General features: G+C 29.5%; 1 protein-coding gene across 1 annotated transcript in view; it reads left to right on the top strand.

Moving 5' to 3' along the window:
- Positions 1-24,436, top strand: part of ush (Zinc finger protein ush) — a 193,922-nt gene continuing 169,486 nt past the window's right edge. The window contains exon 1 of the mRNA XM_015326408.2: positions 1-747. Within this exon, the coding sequence (XP_015181894.1) occupies positions 708-747 (40 nt within the window). The 5' untranslated portion in view covers positions 1-707. The remainder of the gene's footprint in view (positions 748-24,436) is intronic.

Below are 24,436 nucleotides of genomic sequence, written 5' to 3'. Positions count from 1 at the left end.
GCGGTAGGAGCCGGTAAGGTACGTACGTACGTTCGCGAGTACGTGCGTGCGTGCGTGCCTTCGTAGTTGAGAAAAAGAGGTTTTTTTTTTTTTATCATCGGTGTGATCGCGCGCGCGAATGTAAATTTAATCGTCACCGAGTTTGACCAGATAAAAAGAAGGAAAAGAGAGAAATTAACACGTACTGACACGATCATCATTCAAAAGAGGAATCGAACGTAACAAGTAGAAGGAGAAGAAGAAAAAGAAGAAGAAGAAGAAGAAGAAGAGAACAAAGTGGAAGGCGGTGGGGGGGAGGAGCACATTTACGCGCGTGTTTTTACACTTCCTTTCTTTTCCCCGCTTAATTCTCCTATCCTTCGTGAGACCGAATCTCAAGTTCGAAAAACGCATCTACGCTTATTATATTTTCTTCCTTTTTTCTCGCTTTCGTGTTAGCAGCATTCGTTTAAGTATCAGCAACAGCATCATCATCATCATCATCATCATCATCATCATCAGCAGCAAACTTGTGTATATGTGTTCATTGTTATACAAAATTTCTTTTACGTGTGTCTAAACGTTTGTTGTGTGTTAATTAAAAAATCGTCAATCGTCTATAATATTCGCGAGTTCGTCGAAGAAAGGGTTAGAAGGGACACATTTGAGAGGACATGAGGATGTCATCGTCAAATTGGTGCTGACTTGGTGATGGCAGAGTGCCGAGGATGTCTCGACGCAAACAGAGCAACCCGAAACCGCTGAAACGTGAGTCTTCTTCCTTAACGAAAAAAGCATGTCTTAAATTCATTTTATATTTTATCGTTCTTTATTTATGTTGCTTTTCATTTGAAATTATTGTTCGTACGATTCGTATTTAATTTTTGTTGTCTGTTTGTCGTTTCGTCAACGTAGTCCATCTTAGATTTATTCTCACGTGTTGTAGATAGAGAAAGAAAGAAATTAAAGATGATAAATATATATATATATATATAATCATAATAGAAGTTAAATTCGAATTCGTATTTATTTTTATTCGAATAAAAACGTGAATGAGTAAATTAGAATAAAAAGAATGGCTGAACAAATTTCCAATTCATAAATAATAATAATAATTCGTTCCAAATACCAATTCCAATTGTGATTCCCGCGCAAATCACGGGGAACGTTCCGCTGTTCCGAGTTCAAATTTTACGCGCGGTCAACACGCGGGAAAATTAGTCGCGGGAAAATTTAAAAATAGAAAATTTCATATAAATATATTGTCGACAAATTCGTCAATAGAATAATTGCACGTTAAATAAATAAATAAATAAATAAATAAATAATAATAATAATAATAATAAAGAAGTAGACATCTTTATAATTATTTTAATAATTAATTTTGCAATATGAAATGAATGAGAGGAACACGTGGAAAAGTATTTATCTTGAATCTTACTTATATCTTACGATAAAGTTTTCCCTCCCCCCTCTCCCCAAATGATTAAATTAATTGTAGAAGAAGGATTAAGTTTATTTTAATAGTGTCGAGTAATATCGAAAGTAAGAAAAAAAAATAAAATAAAAAGGAAGCTGAAGGAATTCGATGTGATAAACGTGACCGCGTGTGTAAAGGGTTATTGTCACTCGAACGTGGTCGTTCGGCCGCTACCGGCCTGTCAGCTAACCTTTCGATGCTAACGGGGGTCACGTGCTCGAGCATGCACGCAACCGAATGTGAACATGTGTATACATATATATATGTGTGTATGAATGTGTCAATGCGAATGTTGAAGAGGTGTATATATATATGTGTGTGTGTGTGTGTATGCGTCGTTGACCGACAACGCGACGGGGATTCAATCGTGTCTCCTCAACGTCTGCCAAACAGTACACGTGGGATTTTATGTTTTGTTTATTATTATTCATTTAAAACACGTTAAAAGGGAGCTTTATATTAATTATTATTATATTTTGTTTTAATAAATTTGATTAAACTCATACGCGATGAAGTTTCAAACGGGATTTCAAATATAATGAAAATGATTGTTGTTGTTGTTGTAGGTTTTTCGTTTTTATTTAGTTCACACATACGTTGATATTTTTAAATTAATATTTTGTAGGGAGAATAAATGAGAGATTGAATATTGTTAAAATCGTGTTGGAACTGGAGTTATTATTATTATTATTATTATTATTTTTTGTTTTCTAGTACTCGTTGAGTTTCTTTCATGTGTTGTGTTGTTGTTGTTTTTTTGTTGTTAAACTTTGAACACTCGAGATCTCACGTGATGTTTACATTTTATATTATATGTAAGTGTATTCGTTGTTAGTTTTTTAGTGTATTAGATATCAGTTATTTTGAAATGTTGAGTTTAAAAGTAAAGAAGATTTTTTTTAATTGGGTTTCGTGGAATTTACTTTTGTTATTGTTTTTCTATTAACTTTCTTACGTTCATAACAAGATGGATTTTATGTAGAGTAATACAGTGTATGTCACTTGTAAGTATTTAGTAAGATTTTATTATTCAAATATTGAAATTGTAAACATTTAAAAGAGTAAAATTGTAGTTTTATTAATAATATTCTTTTTACAATAATAAATAGTAATCAAAATAATATAAAATTATATTAATTAATTAACATTTTGATTAAGATTGTAGAAAATTAAATTGAATGAATTTAGTATAGGAAGGTAAAAATGTGTAAAAATTATGTAACAAAAAAATTTTAAATTAAATTAAATTAAATATAAATTAAATATATTTAATTATATTTAAATAAAATTAATATAATAAATAAATTAAATAATATGTAATTATATTAATATTATAAATTAATTATTATATTAATAAATTTAATTATTAATTAGTAATAAATTATATATATATATATTTATAATTAAATATAATTTTGTTATTATTATTATTAATTTATTATATTATTATTTTATTATAATTAATTAAATATAATAAATATAATTAAATGCCAATTTGAAGAAAATCAACGTAGTCTTTAAAAATCAACGTAGTCTTAAAAAACCAACGTAGTCTTAAAAAACCAACTTAGTCTTAAAAAATCAACGTAGTCTTAAAAAACCGACGTAGTCTTAAAAAACCAACGTAGTCTTAAAAAACCGACGTAGTCTTTAAAAATCAACGTAGTCTAAAAAAACCAACGTAGTCTAAAAAAATCAACGTAGTCTTAAAAAACCAACGTAGTCTTCAAAAGTCACGTGTTCTCGAATTGATTTTAGAAGATATCGATGACGATGACAATCGTTTATTTGAACTCATCAGGTGTGTGTATGTGTGTATGTGTGTGTGTGTATTTTTTATCGATGGGTTATGTGTGTTCTTTGCGAAATTGTAAAAAGATTTGGTTTCGAGGTCGCGCGGGATCCTAAATGTTCTGTTGGAAATCTCCTTGTTCGTCGTGTGTACCTCGGCGCCCTTGTCGCACGATGATCACGTGGTCAGATCACGAAACCCAACGACGACGACGACGACGACGACGACGACGACGACGACGACTTTCACGTGGCTACTCGTCGAACCGGGTCTCTTTCTCTTTCTCTTTCTCTTTATTTCTATCTATCTTTCTTTCTTTCTTTCTCTTTAATATTTTTTTTTATTATGGTGTGTCCGTTCGATTTTGTCTCCTTTGGGTAGGTGATTCGTCGTCGGGCTTTTAAAATACATCAAATTCATCAACATTTATTATTTGTACATTTAAAAAATGCTTTGTTAAAAATGTTATTTAATTTTGTTATCATTTGATTGAATTATATTATCATTTGCAATGTTTAAACACACATAATATACATGCATATGTATGCATATGATGGTATGTATATGTATGTTTGTACAATTCGTGTAGAGTTTTTTGTATGTTTTATTTTTATTTATGTAATTAATAAATGAAATTAAATAAAATAAACGAGAGGTTTAGAAAAATCTTTAATATTGTGTAGAAAAATTAATTTACAAGAGTTTGTAATAATAAAAGTTAATTTATTTTATAAATTATATTATAATTTATTAATTAAATAAATAATAACAATTAATTTACACAAGCTCTTAATATATATATATATATATATATATATATATATATATATATATATAATAAGTTAATTTATAATAAATATATTATATTAATAATAATAATAATATTATTATTTATTAACCATATAATTATATAATTAATAAATAATAATAATAATAATTATAAATATAATTTATTAATTAAATAAATAATAAATATATTAATTTACAAATTAAATATATATCATAAATATTAATTTACAAGCTTGTAATATTAAAAAGTTGTTTTTCTAAGTGTCAATTTTTGTAATTTTTTATTATATTATTTTGTTGTCCTTGTAATTAAATAAAATCATATATTTATTTATCAACAATATTTTATAATACAAAATAAAATCAAATCAAATTAAAAAAAAAACCAAAAGTTTAAAATTATCTTTGATATCACTTATAAAAATAAATTTACAATATTGTAATATTACAAGTTTCTTTTTTTTTAATGTTAACGTTGTAATTTTGTATTTTTGTTTTTGTTTTTTTATTTTTTTTTTTTTATTTATTTCCTTTTTAATGAAATAAAATCACGTCTAATGGAAACTCGTTTAAATTGTTGAGAAAATAAAGGCAAGCAGAAGAAAAAGTAGATAAGGATAAATAATTATTTGCATTTGTTGCATAAACATACGTATCTTACACACACTTACACACATACTTACACACATATATATACATATACGCACGTGTATTGCATTCGTTACTCAGCTTGCATTCGTTCTTTGTCCCGATGCCGATTTAGCCGATTACTTTTTATCGATTAAATATCTACTTTTTACAATGTGTCCCTTTCCATATAATTTCATCGTTTCATTTATTGCTTACTTTTGCTTCATTGTTTTTAATTATCAACTCAGATGAAGATGATCGAACAAATAAGATTAATCAAAATATTATGTAAATAAAGGAAATATAAAAAAAAGGAAAAAAAAATTATTATTAATTAATCATTTTTGTGTTCAAACTGTCCAATTGAATCAAACTTCGTAATAGAAACATTTGATGGTTCTGATAGTTGATGAAAGGGATAGTTGATTTATTTAAAATTATCAAAACATTTTATTATAAATTAATTCTATAGACATTAAAACAATAATAGTTTTTGTTTGCAATAATGTATGTTAAAATGAATTATTTATAAAAATATATATATATCAAAATGTAATGTAATTTGATTTGAAAATGTAATGAATTTTGCAGTCAATCAAATATCAGAAATTTATTTTATTTAATTTATTAATTATTATTATTATTATCAAACTTATTACTTTATTTTTCCATATAATAATCCAAATATCATCAAAATTACTTGAATTTATTTTATTTTAATTTATTAATTATTTTATATATATATATATATATATATATATATATATATATATATTATATAATTATTTATAATTTATTAAAATATTATTACTAAATTAAAATTTAATAATAATATTATTTAATTATTTACAATTTATTAAATAATATTATTAATTATTACAAACTTATTATTTACTATACTTTACTTCATTTTCCATATAATCAAATATCATCAAAATTATTTTATTTTATATTCATTTACTAATTATATTATTTTATATATTATATAATAATTATTAACAAACCCCCTTACATACTATACTATACTTAATTATTAATATCAAACTTTATTAATCATGTATAAAGAATCTTATCAAATGTTTCACGTCTAAATATTATAACAAGTTTACAATCAAATGATGATGAATAATAAACCAAAATAATAATAATAAAAAAAAACAAATTATAAAATGAATAAAATAAAAGAGTGTCAAAAAGTATAGTTATCTTTTTAAAGAGGTGCAGATAGAAAGAAAGAAAGAAGTTGGGTTCGGTATCGTATCGGATTGTTAATCGATGATTCGTATTGGATAAAAGGTACCCCGTAGTGAATCGGCAATCGCCCCCCGTAGTGAGCGACCGTCAAATTAATAACCGATGATTTTCTAGAATGCTTTATTGAATCGTGTTCACCGTAAATAATATCTCTGGACACCATCGATGTTGTTATATGGTGGTTGTGCGTTAAAGGTACAGACAAGTTCCAAAGGCGGAACCAGACGGGGTTGGGTTCGGTGTATGCTGGGTGTACAAGGGGTGGGTGGATTATACAAGAGAAGGTGAGGGTGTTCAGGGTGTTCAAAGTGTTCAGGGTGTTCAAAGTGTTCAGAATGTTCAGGGTGTTCAAAGTGTTCATTTTTTTCTTTACTTTCTTTGAGATCTGTTCTTTCATCTTTGTTGCATGCGTTTCACGAGTATTATATATATATATAGTTTGGTTTCTTGTTTCGCTAATAGCGAGACGAACTTCACTGCCACACCTATCTTTTCACCTGGATTCTCTTCTCTACGTCTTCTCTCACCTCGTGGAAAAGTATCGCGAGATAAAACGTGTGTTCTTCTTTCATATTTTTATCTAACCACCCCCAACCCCCGATCTTCGATCGTGTCGATCTTTCTTTCATTCAATCCTTGATTCTCATTAATATTTTATATATAAAATTATTTTTTATTTTATTTTATTTATTAATTATATTATTTTAATATAATATATATTAATATAATTAATTATAATTATTTTATTAATTATATTATTAAATAAACTATATATATATATATATATATATATATAATATAATTACAAATTAGAACACAAATACATGTTACTAAATATGTAACATAATTACAAATAAATACTTCTAATAATATTATTATTATTATTATTATTATTATTAGGATTTTATAAAATTGGTAGAAAATTTATCCACCGATCATTCTTTCATAATTTAATTTATATCCAATCCTAATTAAGATCCCCTTTTAATTAAAAATTATTGCAATTTTTATTCAACAATAATAAATATATTTTTCTATTAATTTTTCTTGCTATCCGTATTTGTACTTTGATTGGTTTATTGATAAGGATAATTTTTGAATATACATACCAATATGCAAGAGTTAAGTTAAAGTACGTATAACTTTCTTCTTTGGATACCCAAAGAATAAGAAATAAGAAATAAGAATAAGAATAAGAAGGAAAAGGATAGGTGAACACACAAAAGCCTCAGTCGCAAATCCTGTCGTGCCCGGTTTCCCGCGTACGGTCGTACCGGCGACGGCTATCAGTGTCGATCGGCCGGCGGTGTGTGCAATAAGCGTCTTGGAAGAGGAGAGACCGGGTGACGTGAAAGGGAAAAGAAGAAGAAGAAGAAGAAGAAGAAAACTTGGAGGAGTAGAAGGAAGAAGAGAAGTTCCGAAGGAGCAACCACACAACAAGACGAACAAGAATAAGAACAAGAAAAAGAACAAGAAAAGGATGAAGAAAGAGTGGGAGGATGTGGAAGAGAGGAAGGTCCGTCAGGGTCCTCCTTATCTGTTCGCCCGGGTCCCTTATTCCGTGCAAACGCATGAATCCACAACCGCCGGCACCACCACCACCACCACCACTGTACCAGATGTCTTTCCCTCACCCTGGAGACCCCTCTCCGCCCATTGGAAGCATCTTTCCATCCTCGGTTCCACCTCCAACCTCCTCCACCCAACCTCCTACTCCTCCTCCACCTTCTTTTCCCTCTTTCACCTTCTTCTCTCATCCGCCAAGAAGAAACGCGGGGAGAGACAACTATCGTGCCGCTGATCTCGCCTAGTTAGCCCTTCTCCTTCTCCATAGGGAATTTTTTTCTTTCTTTGTATCGTCTGTTCCCCTACCCCTCCCCCTCATCCTCTCTTTCTCTTTCTCTCTTCCGCCTTTTTCGTTTCTTCCTTGTTCATCTTCTTCTTTGAAAGCAAAGGCAGAAAGAACGTTCTTCCTTTGCTTGGACTCCTTTAACGTTTTCTAGAGCCGTCTTTCCAACCTTTACCGATACAAACCGCTCTTGCTCCTCACTCGGCTCATAAATACACCAACAACGTGAAACAGGAGGTGGTGGTGAAGGAGGATGAGGAGGAGGGACGCTGTATATTGCTTCTGCTTAACCGCTACTACTAACTCCTACTGTGTTCTACTACTCCTGTTGGTGGTGGTGGTGCTGCTGCTGTTGTTGTTGTTGTTGGTGCTGCTGCTGCTGCTGCTGCTGATGTTGCTGTTGGTACTTGGGTGCTGCTGCTGCTGTGGATGGACACGGAGGGGCTCGAGGACGAAGGGCGAGCCTACAAATTGCTACACCGCATTGTGGTGTCACTCCAGCCTGTTACAACACGGCCCTGGCATCGTTGGAATGGTGTCTACGAGAGTCGTTCCACCTCTCTCTCTCTCTCTTTCTCTCTTTCTCCTTTTATTCTCTTCTCTTTACCCCTTCCATATTCTTCTCTTCTTCGTATTCTTATACTTCTTATTGTTTTTATTCTTGTTTTAACTTCTCCTTCTTTTCTTCGGCGTGAAGCAACCCTTGGGTTTCCCCCCTCCCCCCACCCCTCGATCCTTACACGCGTGTAAACGCGGTTTTATTCTGATAACAAGGATGTATACGAGCTGGATAGAATGCTCCTTCTTTTTCGGATATATTACCTTCTTACCTTTTTGTTGTTTTTTTTTTGTCTTAATGTTCAAACATGAGTTCTTTATTTTTGTTTGTTTATTTGTTTGTTTGTTTAAATCGTATATTATATATAAACTATCGTTTAATTCATTTGATGTTAAATTCTAACCTATTTATCTGTAATATTATATCTAATTGATGATGATTATAAAAAACAAAGTACAAATATACGTGAGATAGTATGAATAATGGATAATTATTTTGCAAATAAAAAAGAAGATAAATAAATTCTTCGAATATCGTATTTTTCTTAGTCATAAAAAAAAAGAAGAAAAAATGTTTTCATATCTAAAGTAACTCATATATGATCAACGTAGTCAATAAAACAATGAGTAGTCAATATGGCGGCATACGTGGTATGAATAATCCAAGTTTGAATCATTATACGCATATCTTGTTCATTTCTAACAGAAACAGAGAAAGAAAAGAAAAGAAAAGAAATGAATTGAAATGAAAAGAAAGATTGTAGATTATGAAAGATGATGATAAAAATAGCGTATCGCGGGGTCCGAATTATGGTGAAACCGGTGCGATAAGGTTATTCCAATATGGTTGACTTCGCTCTTCGACCGTAAGAGATTAGCCATATTGCCGAGTGCGTCATAACGAACGATTAGTCCTCTCTCCTCCTCGCGATGCTTTTGATCGGCGGATCGTACGAACGTGACAGTCGGCTAGGTTAAAATCTACTATCTGTTTGGTATCAGCTCATTACGCTAATATTCACTCGGAATGCCCGTCAGATAGGGTTATCTCGATCGTGCCTCTCGCGTTTCGCCAAGCTTTTTTTTTTGTCTTTTAACCATCACCATCACCATCACCACTACTAATACTAATACTATTACTACTACTATTACTATTAGTAAATAATATTAGTACTATGATTATACATACAGTATGAGGAGGATGAACATAATCTTTTCGTAATAGTTTTAATGTATATTTGTGTTGTATTTGAGTTTCATGTATTATTTAGTTTAGGTATTTGTATGGTTTTGTATATTTGGATAAATATTCATATTTTATGTTAAATATAAATGGATAACGGTGGGGAATTTAATTTGTAAAATGTTTTTAGAATTTGTTTTTATTTATACAGTTGAATTTTTGGATTTTTTGGATTTTTTGGATTGTTTTTTTTTTTAGTAGTTTTGATAATACAAAACATAAAATTCATGCAAATGTGTAATATCGGTTATGAGATTAAAGTATATTGACGTGTGTATATATATATATATATATATATATATATATATATATATATATATATATATATATATTTAAAGAAATTATGTATGATATTTAAGTATTAAAATGGACGTGCTCGAGATATGGAAACACGAATAAGATTATCCAATTTCTTTGTATCTTCATCAATTTCTTTCTCTTTCTTTCATTCTCTGTCTCTCTTTCTCTTTTATTTTCTCTTTTCTTTTTTTTTTCGTGACATAAAAGATTTTTCATTATCAAATATAATTAAGAGAAATATTCGATCAACTAAATTTTCGTATACGTCGACTAAAGATAACATTGATAATCGGATATCCGATATTAAAACAATTCAAAGATTTTATAATACAAAGTTTATAAAAAAAAAAAAAAAAAACCATAATCAAATAAAATAAAATAAAATAATATTTTACGAGAAAAGAAGAAGAAAAGAAAAAAAAATATATATATATAGATATATGAACTTTGTATTAAAATAAGATAAATCTTCTTATCTCACATGTTAAAACGATAAATCTATCTATCTATCTATCTATCTATCTATCTATTTATCTTTCTCTTTCTCTCTTTCTCTATCTTTTCTTGGTAGATTAGGACCAACTAAAAATCTACAAAGGAAAATAGATAGATAGATAGATAAATAGATATATGAATAGATACAAAAAAAAAAAGGAAGATAAAATAAGATATGTGGTTCCATGTGTAGGACATAGTTTTCTTTTTCTTTTACAAACTTGAATCTATCTCTTTTTATTTTTTATTTTTTTTTGTATCTCTTTCTCTCTCTTTCCCTCTTTCTTTCTCTCTCTCTCTCTCTCTTTCTCTTCTTTTTTCTTTTTTTTTTCTTTTTCTATTTCAGTTGTCTCTAGAACTCTCAGCGGTGGTTTTAGGGCCGCGATACGAAGCAGATTAGGCTCGCGGCGAAGCGTCTGCGTTTTCTCAAGCCTTTGGATAAGACAAGAGAGAGAGAGAGAGAGAGAGAGAGAGAGAGAGAGAGAGAGAGAAAGAGAGAAAGAGTAAGAGAGAGAGAGAGAGAGAGAGAAACGAAAGGTTGCTTGCCCGGGTTCGTCCTTCGGATCGAGAAACTCGCACACGATACGCGATACTAATTCGAAGGTACACATAAGTTTCTTTCAGGAATTCTTGAAGATTTTCAAATTAGAAAATAAAAAAAAAAAAATAAAAAAAGATTAAAAAAATATATAGAAAAGAAAACAAAATGCAATATTTAAATTAATATTTTCATTATATTATATTCAAATTAAATTTAAATATATTTATATATATATATATATATATATATATATATATATAGATATATTAATTTTTATCTTTCAGGAATAAAGATTTTCAATTAGTAATACAAAAAAAAAAAATTAAGAAATATAAATTGAATTTAAATAATTTTAATATTATCTTAATTTCAATATATAATTTGAACGTTAATTTAAAATTATTATTTAAATATTTAATATATATATATATATATATATATATATATATATATATATATATATATATATATAATAAATTTAATAATTATATATTTAATTTAAATCTAAATATAATTAAATTAAATACAAATATAATTTAAATATATATATATATAGAAAAAATAATGATTATAATAAATCAAGTTACAATTACATATTTTCAAACATATTATCATTAATTGTATTTTTTATTAATTCGTCTTTTTTTTAAATATTTTTTATTAATTTGTATCAGAAACCCTGATACATTAATCCGTGCACATACCTGAAACGTATTTACATGAATGAATGAATGACAGTATTCAATAAAATGATCTCAAATTTGTAGAAATAAAATAAAATAAAATATAATTAAAGATTAGATTGAAACACACTAGAATAGGTGTACCTATCAAAAGTAATACCTAAATAAATAAATAAATTAATTAAAAAAATATATATAGCATATTGTAGTTTGTATTTGTAAAAGAGTACTAACAATTCAGAAACAGTGTGCGAGTCTCCAAATATATCGCTCATTAGCGCTAACTGATCGAAATAACGAGAGAAAGAAAGAGAAAGAGTTACTTACTTCTTTGTGTGTGTCGTAAAGAAGAAGAAGAAGAAGAAGAAGAAGCAGTTGAAAAGGTACAGATCACATCTCTCATCTTGGGTCAGAACGATTTGGCCGTTGAGAAGTAGAAGAAGAAGAAGAAGAAGAAGAAGAAGAAGGTTTCGAGAGAACGAACCTCGGTAATTAAAAGTGTTTCCTTTCCTTCAGGGCCGTACATCGATAAAACTTATGTTAGCGAATACGATCAAACTTTTGTGTGTGTCCCCACCCCTCCCCTCTTTCTCCCCCTTTCTCCCTTTTTCTGTAACGTATTTCTACCCATTTTTTCATCCCTAATTAATTAACCACAACTACTCTTAGCTTTTTTTTTTTCTTTTATTATTTTTATTTTTATTTTATTCTTTCTGTTAAAAGGTTGAATTTGAATTGGTGCGAATTCGTATAGGTGTTAGATAGAATAATTCATCGTCACAATGTTTGTTCACTAATAATTTGGAAATTAGTTGATCGATTTTAATGAATTTTTGTTTGTATTTTGTGTGTTTTAATTTGATTTAGAATGTAGGATTATTTTTACAGCGATTATTTTTATTATTTATTGTTAAAAGGTACGAATTCGTATAAGGTGTTTGTTCGTTTGTTTTATATAGAAAAATTCATCGTCACAAATAACTCCGAAATTATTTAACCGATTTTAATGAAATTTTTTTTATTTTGTGTGTTTTAATTTGATTTAGAATGTAGAATAGTTTTTACAGCGATTATTTTTATTATTTATTGTTAAAAGGTACGAATTCGTATAAGGTGCTTGTTCGTTTGTTTTATATAGAAAAATTCATCGTCACAAATAACTCCGAAATTATTTAACCGATTTTAATGAAATTTTTTTTATTTTATGTGTTTTAATTTAATTTAGAATATAGGATAGTCTTTATCGCGTTTATTTTGTATTTTTTATCGCAAATTTAAACATTTATTATGTAGTATATAACTTTATATAGAAAAATTCATCGTCACAATGTTTGACACTAATAACTCTAAAATTAGTTAACCGATTTTAATGAATTTTTTTTTATTTTGTGTGTTTTAATTTGATTTAAAATTTAGGATAGTTTTAATTGCGATTATTTCTATTTTTTATTGCAAATGTAAGGATTTGTTATAGAAAAGTTATCTAGATCCTTAGATACTGTAAGTTTTCGATAGTTGACGTTGCATTACAATTCAATTATTTCAATTTAAACAACATAACCTTACTTTTTTTCTATTTTGTATCACATATTTGACAATTGTCTAATCATACTAATAATTAAATTAATATAAATTAATAAAATAGACATAAAACTTATAAAATAATTAAAACTACTGATTCAATACTTCCAATATTAAATTAACATAAAATTAATAATATAAATGAATAACAGAAAAATAAAATAAAAAATAACGAAAAGTATACTGTATTAGATTAATAGTTAAATTGTTGTAGTAGAAGTTTTTGTAGAAATTGTTGTTTGATTTTCTAACGAATAGAATTAAGGAACGCATAATTTCGTGTGTGTATGTGTGATGTCGTCACAGTTGGACAATTTGAAACGGACGGTTGTGATTCTTCGTCTTTCTTGAGATACTTCTTCAAGAGGAGGTATCTCAAGAGAGTGGTCCTTTCCTCCTCGATCATCTGCCTTATCCGAACCACTTCAGATAACGGTGGCGCCTTGGTCATTTCGAGCCAGTACCGGACTCGAATTCTCTCTCTTTCTTTCTCTCTTTCTCTCTTTCTCTTTCTCTTTCTCTCTCGATCGAGATAGTGTAAAATTAAGGACGACTTTTCGATGGCAATTAAACCTTTCTCCGAGGTTTAAACCTATACTATATATATATATGTTCTTTTCTTTTCAAACCTTTTCTTGTTCTAAGTAAAATCAAATGTTTTTATTCCTTTTCTTTTCTTTCTCACTTTGGTTTTTCTTTATTTGATCGATTTTAAGGTTATGTTTGTTATTTTTTGTTCTTTCTAATCACACGTGTTATCAGTTTGTAGGTTAGGTAGTATATTTATTTGATTTCAATCATATGTCAAAGGTTTAATGCAAGTTTTCACTTTGATAGGAATTTTCTTTTTATTTTTACAAATGTTTTGTGATTTTTACATTGATTCGTGTTAGAAATGTTTAATTAATTATTTTTAGATAATATTGTTGAAGTATAATTTGGTAAAAGTAATATATAACTATATATATATATATATATATATATATATATATCTTTATATATAAAAATTCATCGTCACAATGTTCGACCACTAATAACTTCGAAATTACTGAACTGATCTTAATGAATTTTTATTTTATTTTGTGTGATTTTTCTCAACTTAGAATATAAGATAATTTTTACAGCGATTAGTTTTATTGTTTTATAGCTAATTTACCGAATTATTAGGTAAAAGTTTTCTAGAGTTTCAAAGTATTGCAATTTTTCGATAGTTGGCGCTGTATTACAATTCAATTATTTCCATTTACACGCAACATAACCTTACTTTTTCTATTTTAACATCCTAATACACACATACATACATATATATATATATATTTAAATAGAATCTTTAAACAGAAGATAAGATCGGTAAGATAAAAGAAAGGTTAATAAAATCTCTTAAAGAAATAATCGTATAAAATTCCTTCTACCCCTTCCCCTCCCCCTACCCCCCCAAACAAAAAAAAACGATTGATTTTATTCGTATAAAAAGTTAAAAACTTGTTTAAAGCATGTGTTATGGTGTTGTGTGTCTCTACCATGAAACGTTTTATATACACTGTCTTCTCGAAGATGTTTACCGAGCAAATACAAGCAGGCAATTAGGTCTCCTGCTCTTCTTCTTCTTCTTCTTCTTCTTCTGATTCAGCTTCTTCCCTCTTTCTATCTTTCTCTCATTCCTTTTTGAGTCGACAAGCAACGCGTGCCGTTGTTTGTCCGGTTAAACAAGATATTATTATAGGAAACATACTTGAGACGACAACGATGACGATAATGATGACGATGATTATGACTATGATTATGACGATGATGATAATGATGACGATGATTATGACTATGATTATGACGATGATGATAATGATGACGATGATTATGACTATGATTATGACGATGATGATAATGATGATGATAATGATGACGATGATCCACAAATAAGATTGTTTTCTTCTTCTTCTTCTTCTTCTTCTTCGTTCATTCTATGTACATTTAGGAAAACATATATGTATATATGTGTGTATATATTAGAGACATTCTTATGTGTTATTATGTTTTTATCTTTGACTATACCTGTTTAAATCTTTTGGTAGGTTTAAAAGGCTCTCTGCTGTATTTAGGTTACTATTACACACTTGAAGCTTTCTTATCGATGTTTGAAATATGTTGTTTTTTTTTTTTTTAAACATACTTATGTTAGTTTATGTTTATTATTTTTTTTTTTAAATAATAATAATAGGAGAAATATTTGTATTTTTGTTTTTATTTTTAATATTATTTTTCTGTGATCAAAATACTATAGTATTTTCATGTAGGTGTATATTCATACGTATACGATAACGGGTCCTCCTCACGAACCCCCATACTCATACATTTAAATACTTGCATATTTGCACATACACACACACACACACACATATATATAGTACTGTGATATCCAAAGATGCAAATGTATTCGTATAATATATGTGTACACACGTCCGAGCATTCAGAGGACTCACGTACTTACGTCCCTCGTTTCGAAGATGCATAGATAAAAGGATGGAATGAGGTGATGCCGCTTCTCGATCTTTCTTAAATGCCCTCCTCCTCCCTCTCCTCCTCCTCCTCCCTCTCCTCCTCCTCCTCCCTCTCCTCCTCCTCCTCCTCCTCCTTCTTTTTTTCTTTCTCTTTCACCTCTTTTACCTTCCTTCTTTTACTTCGTCTTTTTACACATTTTCTTTTTTGTTGTTGTATTTCTTTTTTTAAACTTCGTTTTTGCTCACCTCTGTCATCTCGTCATTCTTCTCCTTTTCTGTGTTCAAAACCACCCACGTGTTGTGGCACTTTAAGCACCGTTCAGTTCAACTCAGTTCAGTTTAGTTTTTGTTTGGTTCTGTTCAAACCAATGACGTGCCTTTTTTTTTAGTAATATCAAAACATCATTTTATTTTAATAAGAATTTTTATGATGATTTTCATTGTAATTGAATTGATTTGTCAATTATTTTGTGGTGTTTTAAAAAATATATGTGTGAAAGTACGTAGGTTTGTTATTATTTATTGAAAATACAATTTTATATTTTAATACGAATTTATTTTGTATAAAATAATTAATATAATATTATATAATAATAATAATAATATTAATTTGGTATATAATAATATTAATATTAATATTAATAATATAATATTTATTTATATAAAATTAAATAATTGGTTTAATGATATATAATAATAAATTATTTATATATAATATATATTAATAATAATTTTATATATTTATTTATATATTTAATATAATTATTTATATTATTATATAATAATTCATCTATAAAATATAATTGCATTTTAAACATTTTATCCGCAAATTAATTTACAATATATCCTAAAATTGTAATAATAATTCCTTCCTACAAATCTGAACTCAAAAAAAAAAAAAATAATAAAACATTTCGTGTTAACAATAATTCGTGTAACAACTGTACACCGATTTCATGCAGGTGTTAACCTAATCAAACATCACAAACCCGATTTACCATGATAAATATACTCTAATATGTGAATCGTGAGAGAAACACATTTTAATAGTTCAATAAAATAAAGAAAAATCATAGAAAGGTATCAAAATAATGTTGATAAATCAACTTCAAATAGATTACATAGGTTAGGTTAGTTTGATAGGTTAGATTGACACTTTGGTAGAGTATTACGAAAAAAAAAAAAAAAAAAAAACACAGAAATAAAATAATGATGAGTTGTATAAATGGTATTAAAAAAGGATTGATATCATGTAAATGTATGTCTCTATGTGTATGTATACGAATGAAACGAGTCTAATTTATTGATCTAACCTCAAACGTAATCCGTAATGGTACGTGTCAGTGTCGATCGGTAAGACCGATCGTCGTGTTATTTTGACAAGACTTTTGCACAGCTCAGTTAATTAGGCGAGAAAACTTTCTTATCTCTATCTTTTATTTATTTATTTATTTATTTATATGTCTTCTTTTTCAATGTACATATATATATATATATATATAGAAACAAACACACTAATACAAAGATATGTATGTATAGATCATATAAAACCCTTAACGTTCCTCTTTCTTTATGGTATTCATGGTGTTCATTTTCTTCTTCTTCTTCTTCTTCTTTTTCATCTTCATCTTATTCTAGATCTTCATCTTCACGTTTGTTTCTTTTCACAGCATTCACTTTGCAACCGTGTTGAAAGTATCACCGTAAACTTCTTTCCACGCCATCAAATCCATGGACTCTTTCGCGATCATGTCAATTGATAATAGCAAAATACACCCATACATATATATATATATATATATGATACATATATACACGTATTTAAAAACATATACATTGAATAATTTTCAATCGTGATAATCGTCACCAATGTTCATTCGTATATCATCGTCATCTTTTTCTTCTTCTTCTTTTTTTTTTTAGGTTAGGAATGGTACACTAAATTAAATGAATTATTCAAAAAAAAAAGACAAAAAAAAGGTTGAGGGGTAAATTAATATTATATATATGGTGTGTAATTTTTTATTTAATTAATACATGAGTTTGTTCTCGTAGTATCAGAATATAACCTCAAAAAACATGTCGTAAACAAGACATGTAGTTGTTTTGGTTTGATAATTAAGTTTGTTGTAAATAATTGTTTACTTTTTTTTCGTGAATGAATAGGAAAATGGGGTTAATATTGTTTTTCATTCTTAAAAGATAAATTAAAAAATATTTTCTAGTAATATCTAGTAACTTTACAACTGTTACATTTTGATAAGTATCCTAGGTATTTGTTCAACATAAGATAAGACTCGTTTCATTCATCTTTCATCTTTCCTGATCGATAACATATAATCTAAGACTAACATTTTAAAGTTCAAGTTTTTAGGTTAGGATACAAAGTTAATCACGTGGTTAGATTTAGAAATGGATAAATACAAATGATTAAGTAAAAAAAGAAATAATATTAAATGATTCACAATGATACAATTTAAATGAAAACTAAGAAACTAAAGAAACAAAAAGAGGAAGAAGAAGAAGAAGAAGAAGATGTTGAAATTGAAGTTGTAGTTAAAGTTGAAGTTGAAGTTGAAGTTGAGTAGTATTCGTTTCAGTGCATACGGAAGTGGCAGCTGAGAGGGATGAGGAAAGACCAGAGAGAGAGATTATCGCGAAAAGTCAGAAACAGACGAACTCTGGACGTAAAAGGGGTAAGACGGGTGGTGGACTAAAACGAGAGAGAGAGAGAGAGAAAGAGAAAGAGAGAAACGGGGGTGGTAGAAGGATAGGGAGAAAGAGAAAGGGTATGGGTTAGGGGTTGGTGAGGAGGAGGAAGAGGAGGGAACGTTATCATTCGCAGTTTTATCAGTCTCCGCATCGTCTGGGGTTGCTTCCTCTTTCTCTCTTTCCCTTCTACGGTGATTCGACCAACGACCGTACGACCAACCGTATCGTACCGTACCGTACCGTACCGTACCGCACCTCACTTCACCCCACTGTTACTCGCACAACCCAACCACCCCCTCCTCATTTCTTCCTAACCTAGGTCCACGAGTTTTTCTTATTTTTCTTATTCTTGTTCTTGTTTTATGGTTAAATATATAAATGTGTGTGTGTGTGTATTCAAATATTTTTATTAAATTTATTATTTAATTTATTAATTGTATTATATATAATAATTGTATTTTATTTAATTGGTCTTGAAAATATTTGTTATTTATATTTGTATAAAATCACAGCACCCCCACCATTACTCGCACAACCACGGCCCCTTTCTTTTTACCTAACCTCAATCCACAAGTTCTTCTTCTTATTCTTATTCTATTTTATGGTTAAACATCCACGTATTTGAATATTTTTATTTAAATTTAATTGATCTTGAAAATATTCAAAAGAAAAATAATGATATTGATAACGAGATAAAAATAATCGAGTGAAAGATAAAAAAAACTCAAGTATTATAAAATATTCTCATTGAGAAAGAGTAAAAGAAGGGTGGTGGGGGTTAATATACTCGGAACAAGAAGGAACAAGAACAAGAATAAGAAGAAGTGTCCGTGAAAGTACGCAAAACGTCGAAGAGCACAGATATGAGATATCGTTAGCGTCCCTGAGATGCGGTATATTTGTCTGAATGAGTGTGACAGAGATAGAAAACTCGTGTCTTTCTTGTGCCATGTATTTACTTATGTTAGTTTATGCACCATGCCCACGATATGCGCGTAGTTTCCGTGAGGGAAGGAAGGAAGGGCAGAAGGGTGGAAAGGGTGGAAAGGAACAAGAAGAAGAAAAAGAGGTGAAAAAGGAGGACTAGGAAGGAGGTGAAAGAGGAGGAGGAGAAGGAGGAGGAGAAGGAGGAGGAGGAGGAGTTGAAGGATAGAAATAAATAAAGAAAGAAAGAAAAAACAAGGGGGTGGGGGTAAGGGGAAGGTAGAATCCTATCTGGTTAAAAATCGTCTGCGTGCCGTTCACTCCGGTCCCATTCGCGAGGACGACGTCCGGCTTAATGCATTCCGCGAGATGGAAACGCGCCTTCGTTCTTCCCCATCCTCCACCTCATCCTCCTCCTCCTCCTCTTCTTCTTCTTCTTCTTCTTCTTCTTCTTCTTCTTCTTCTTCTTGTTCGTAGTAGTTCGGTTAAGAGTACGACGAGAAACGATCGATCTTTTCGAATCTTTTGCTTTTCTATATACTTCGATTCTCACCGTTTCGTCTGATTTTTATCGCACACCCGTTACACTTGCACCAGTTATTCTTCTTTTTATTATTATTATTATTCTTTTTATTATTATTTCTTTATTTTTTATTTTTATTTTTATTTTTCATTATTTGTGTTCTTTGATTTAGATTTTAGACATTTTTTTAGGTTAGGTTTTTGTTAGGAATTTTATTTTATTTTGTTTTATTTTGTTGATGTTTTTTATTAACATTTATCAGTACACGTGGACCAATTATTCTTCTTTCGTTTTGTTATTTTTATTTTGCATTATTATTCGTGTTTTTAAAATTTAGCGCCTTTTTTTTTTAGGGTAGGTCTTTGTAAAGAATTTTATTTGTAATTTGGTGTTTTTGGTGTTTTTTATTAACCAAAATTACTACACATGCATCAATGTTATTTTTCTTTTTATTATTATTATAATTGTTATTATTAATATTGTATTACAATTATATTTATCGTTGTATTGAAAATTGCAGGTTATATTTTTCTTTTGAATTTTTCCATTGCCCCACTTCACGATTATTATTACTATTATTATTATATTTATGGGATTATATTGAAAATTTGAAAAATTAATAATTATGGTATTTTCTTCTATATCGTAACAATTTGTCGTTTATTTAATAATAATAATAATAATAATAAAAATAATAATAATAATAACGGTTAGAGAGGGATCCGGATAAAATGATGCGATTAAAAACGTGATATGGAAATGAATTTGAAAACAAATGTGTACGTAAGTGGTTATGGGGACACACGAAAAAAAGAAAAAATATGTGAAATCTTTTTTTAAAAAGATATATATATATATTTTCGAGAAGATTTTTTTTTCTTTCCTTATTAAAATATCGAAGTTTGAATGATCGTTTCATGATAATCGATAAGGAGTTAGAAGAAATGATGCGATTTTAAAATGAGATATTAAAATGAATTTCAAAAAAAAAAAATGTCTTACTAAAAGATAAAGAGAGAGAATATTTTTTTTTTTTTTTTTTCAAAATATTTTCCATTTGAAATATTTTTTATGTTGACTGTTTTAATCGATCTTCGAATAAAATCGTCCTCGATGTTTAACGGTAATATAAAACTGGTTATATAAATGTATCCCAAATATTATACGATTCAAAATGATATACCTATGTGAAAATGATTAAATCAGTACACTATAATAATAATAATAAGATTATTATTAATAATAATAATAAAAATGAAAGATCATTATAAAGATTTTGTATATTAATTATTCCTTCATGTTAAGACACTTAGAAAATTTCGAAAATAAAATAAAATAAAATAAAGAAGTAACATATACTAACATCGAATGTTACAATATTAATTTAAAACAAACTATTCAAAATACTTTAATAAATAAATTGTATGAAAAAAAAAACTCAAATTTAATATTATTATTATTATTAAATATATATAATAATAATAATAATAATTGTATTAATAATAATAATAATTGTTGGGTGGAGAGTGTAAGGAATAATTAAATGGAAAGATAATTTACAATTTACAATAAAACGATAAATATAATTGTAATAAAATATTAATAATAATAATATTAATAATAATAATAATAATAATGATCGTATGGTGGGGTAGGGAGGTAAAAAAAAATTGAAAGAAAAGATAATCTGCAAGTCTCTTGGAATTTAGTCAGTCACGCTCGCGAATTAATCTTATCATCAATTTCGTTCATGAGCAAATTTTGTAAATAATTAATATACATATATATATATATAAGTATTAAAACATGCCATAAATAACACGCGTATCGAATCTATATAATAAAATTATATATATGTGTGTTAAGGTATATTATAATAATAAAAAGAAAAAAACGACAGAACTCGGTTAATCTTTGTCAAGGACTTTTCATAAAATTGTCCGTGCTTTATTTATTCACGATTTTCCTATCCACTTAGATACGATCAAGAGATTTGTTTATCTCTTACCAACCACTAACCACACACACACACACACGCATACACATATACACATCCATACACGTAGGACAACGTATTATTCATATACCAGCAGCAGAGAAATGAAGAGAAGACATATTTAAATGTTTATCAAAATTTATACGATGATTTCTTATTTAATATCACTCCTAGTATTTGTATGAGTGTGTATGTCTATGTGTTCTTTTTATTTTTCTACGATTTTCCCCATATAACATCCACGTTTTCGTATTGGGATCTCTAGCACCTGAATACGCCATCTGGTGGCTCAATTCAAAATTAGAGTAGGATACGTCGAATTGTTACGTCACGTGGTGGGATCTCTAGCACTTGAATACGCTATCTGGTGGCTCAATTCAAAACTAGAGTAGGATAGGTCGAATTGCTACGTCACGTGGTGGGATCTCTAGCACTTGAATACGCTATCTGGTGGCTCAATTCAAAATTAGAGTAGATAGGTCGAATTGTTACGCCACGGCCCTTGCCAAAGATCCCAATATGGGGAAACTAATTTCAGTTTGTTGGTTAGGTTTCGTAAAAAAGGGTAGCTTCTTTTTTATTGTTACTTCCCTTTACATTTTTCTTTTCTTTTCTGTTCTTTTTTATATTTTATTTTTCTAAATAATCGTTGAAAAGTCGTGGCAATGGAACATTTCGATATACCTTCCTTATACCTTACCCCCCTCCCTTTTTCTCCCCCCTCTTTCCATCGGTTAAAAAGGTCTCTTACGTTGGTTGGGTTGTACAGCTCGATGCAATATACACGCGATCCGGGTTCTGATAATAAAGGGAGCCTTATGCAGGAGGCATAGGCACAAGGCACAAGTGTGTGTTTATGCGAACAAGGGTAAAGAGGTAACACAACGAGATAGGCAAACGAAACAACCATAAGAGAGAAAAAGAGAAAGAGTAGTGGAGGGGGGGGGGGTTGTGAAGGATAAGAAAGAAAAAAAAAAGAGAGAGAGAGAGAAAAAGAGAGACCGTTATCGGGAAGCGCAACGCATATGGGGGTGTGTGTGGTGGGGGGTGGCTGAAGGAGAAGAAGAAGAAGAAGAAGAAGGTGGATATGAAGAGAAAAAGAGGACCTAGTGGGGAACAACCAACTTGTAGGAGTATGGGGAGGTGGTGGAGGAGGTGGGACAGGGTATGGGGGAGGGGGAGGAGAGTGGCCGCAAGAAGAATGTTCACAATACTGTAATTTCAGTGTTTGATCTTCTCATCTCTCCATGGGGGTATTATATGGGTATACTTGTTATGTATCTGTAAATGTATTTGTATAATACATCTACGTATCTGTATGTATGTATGTATGTGTGTATGTATGTATATGTGAACTTATGTCTATGCAATCCTATTCGTGGTTTTACGTGAGGGGGTGTAGGATATTATAGGACGTATAATATGCGTGTTTGATCTATAGTTATGTGTTAGTACTGAATGTATTTATGGTGTATAAGTGCATGTGTGTGTGTGTGTGTGTGTGGAGTGTTCGAGGGGGAGCATGGTTTTATTTTACCCGCATTATTATTCCGTTGGAGATCGCGCGCTGATCCGTTGCACATCCACTCTTTCTTTCTTTCTTTCTTTCTTTCTTTCTTTCTTTCTTTACTTTCTTGATGTTGTTTTTTTTTCTTTTTCTTTTTCTTTTTCTTTTTGATTCCTTTTTTTTTTTTTTCATGGGACTCTCTCTCTCTCTGCGTGTGGAGAGGACGATCCTCGAGAGCAACGCGCTTATTTATGGATGGATTCCCTTTTAACTTTCGGCAGGTTACCCTTCTGATATTCCTTTTGTTTTGTTTTTCTTTCCTAGCTTTTGTTTTATCCCTTAAAACTATTCTTATATTGTTCTAGTTATTCTTGTTCTATGAATAATATTTGTTGTCTTTGTCTTATTCACTACTCAGTTTGGTAGTTTTGGTTTTGAATTTTGGTTTGGTAGTTTCTTTTTATTTTTGTAGGTTAGAACAAACACTTTACGGCCAAATTTTAGCGCCAAATATTATTAGAGTACGATTGAGAAATAAACAAGGATATATATATAGGTATATATATATATTTAACAACAAAAACTTATTAAATAATTATTAATTATTTATAAATATAAATATATAATCATATTTAATATTATAAAACTAATTGTTTCTTTAAATATAAAACATCATTTTCCTAGTCCTACAGTTTAGTGAATTGGTGGTGGGGGGGGTGAGAGTGGGGATAGGATGAGAAAGAAGAGAAGAAGATGATAGCCACCAAAAAAGAAAAATTAGAAAAGGGTAAAGTGATTTTTAGATACGTTCATCTTGAATAATATATGTATCACAAATAGTAAAACCAAAAACAAAATAAAACGAAAAAAGAAAGAAGAAGTCTAATCGCTTCATCATCCGGCACTCTTTTAACTCCCCCTCCCCCTCCCTACCCCTAACCCCCGCCCCCTCCCAACCCACCAGGATTTCTTGGTGGGGAATTGGATTACTGGTTATTCGCCCGATGGAAAGTTTCCTCGCTCATTACTGTTATCTACGTCTGGCTGACCATCAACTGATATCCTATCGACGGCCAGCACCAAGCTTGCAACTTGTTTCTCTCAT

This window comes from Polistes dominula, unplaced genomic scaffold (genome assembly GCF_049000335.1).
Source record: "Polistes dominula isolate Pdom_NZ unplaced genomic scaffold, Pdom_raw_medaka contig_21, whole genome shotgun sequence".
Taxonomy (NCBI): Eukaryota; Metazoa; Arthropoda; class Insecta; order Hymenoptera; family Vespidae; genus Polistes; species Polistes dominula.
Note: the sequence above shows the minus strand (reverse complement) of the source record. Positions and strands in the feature narration are given on the sequence as shown.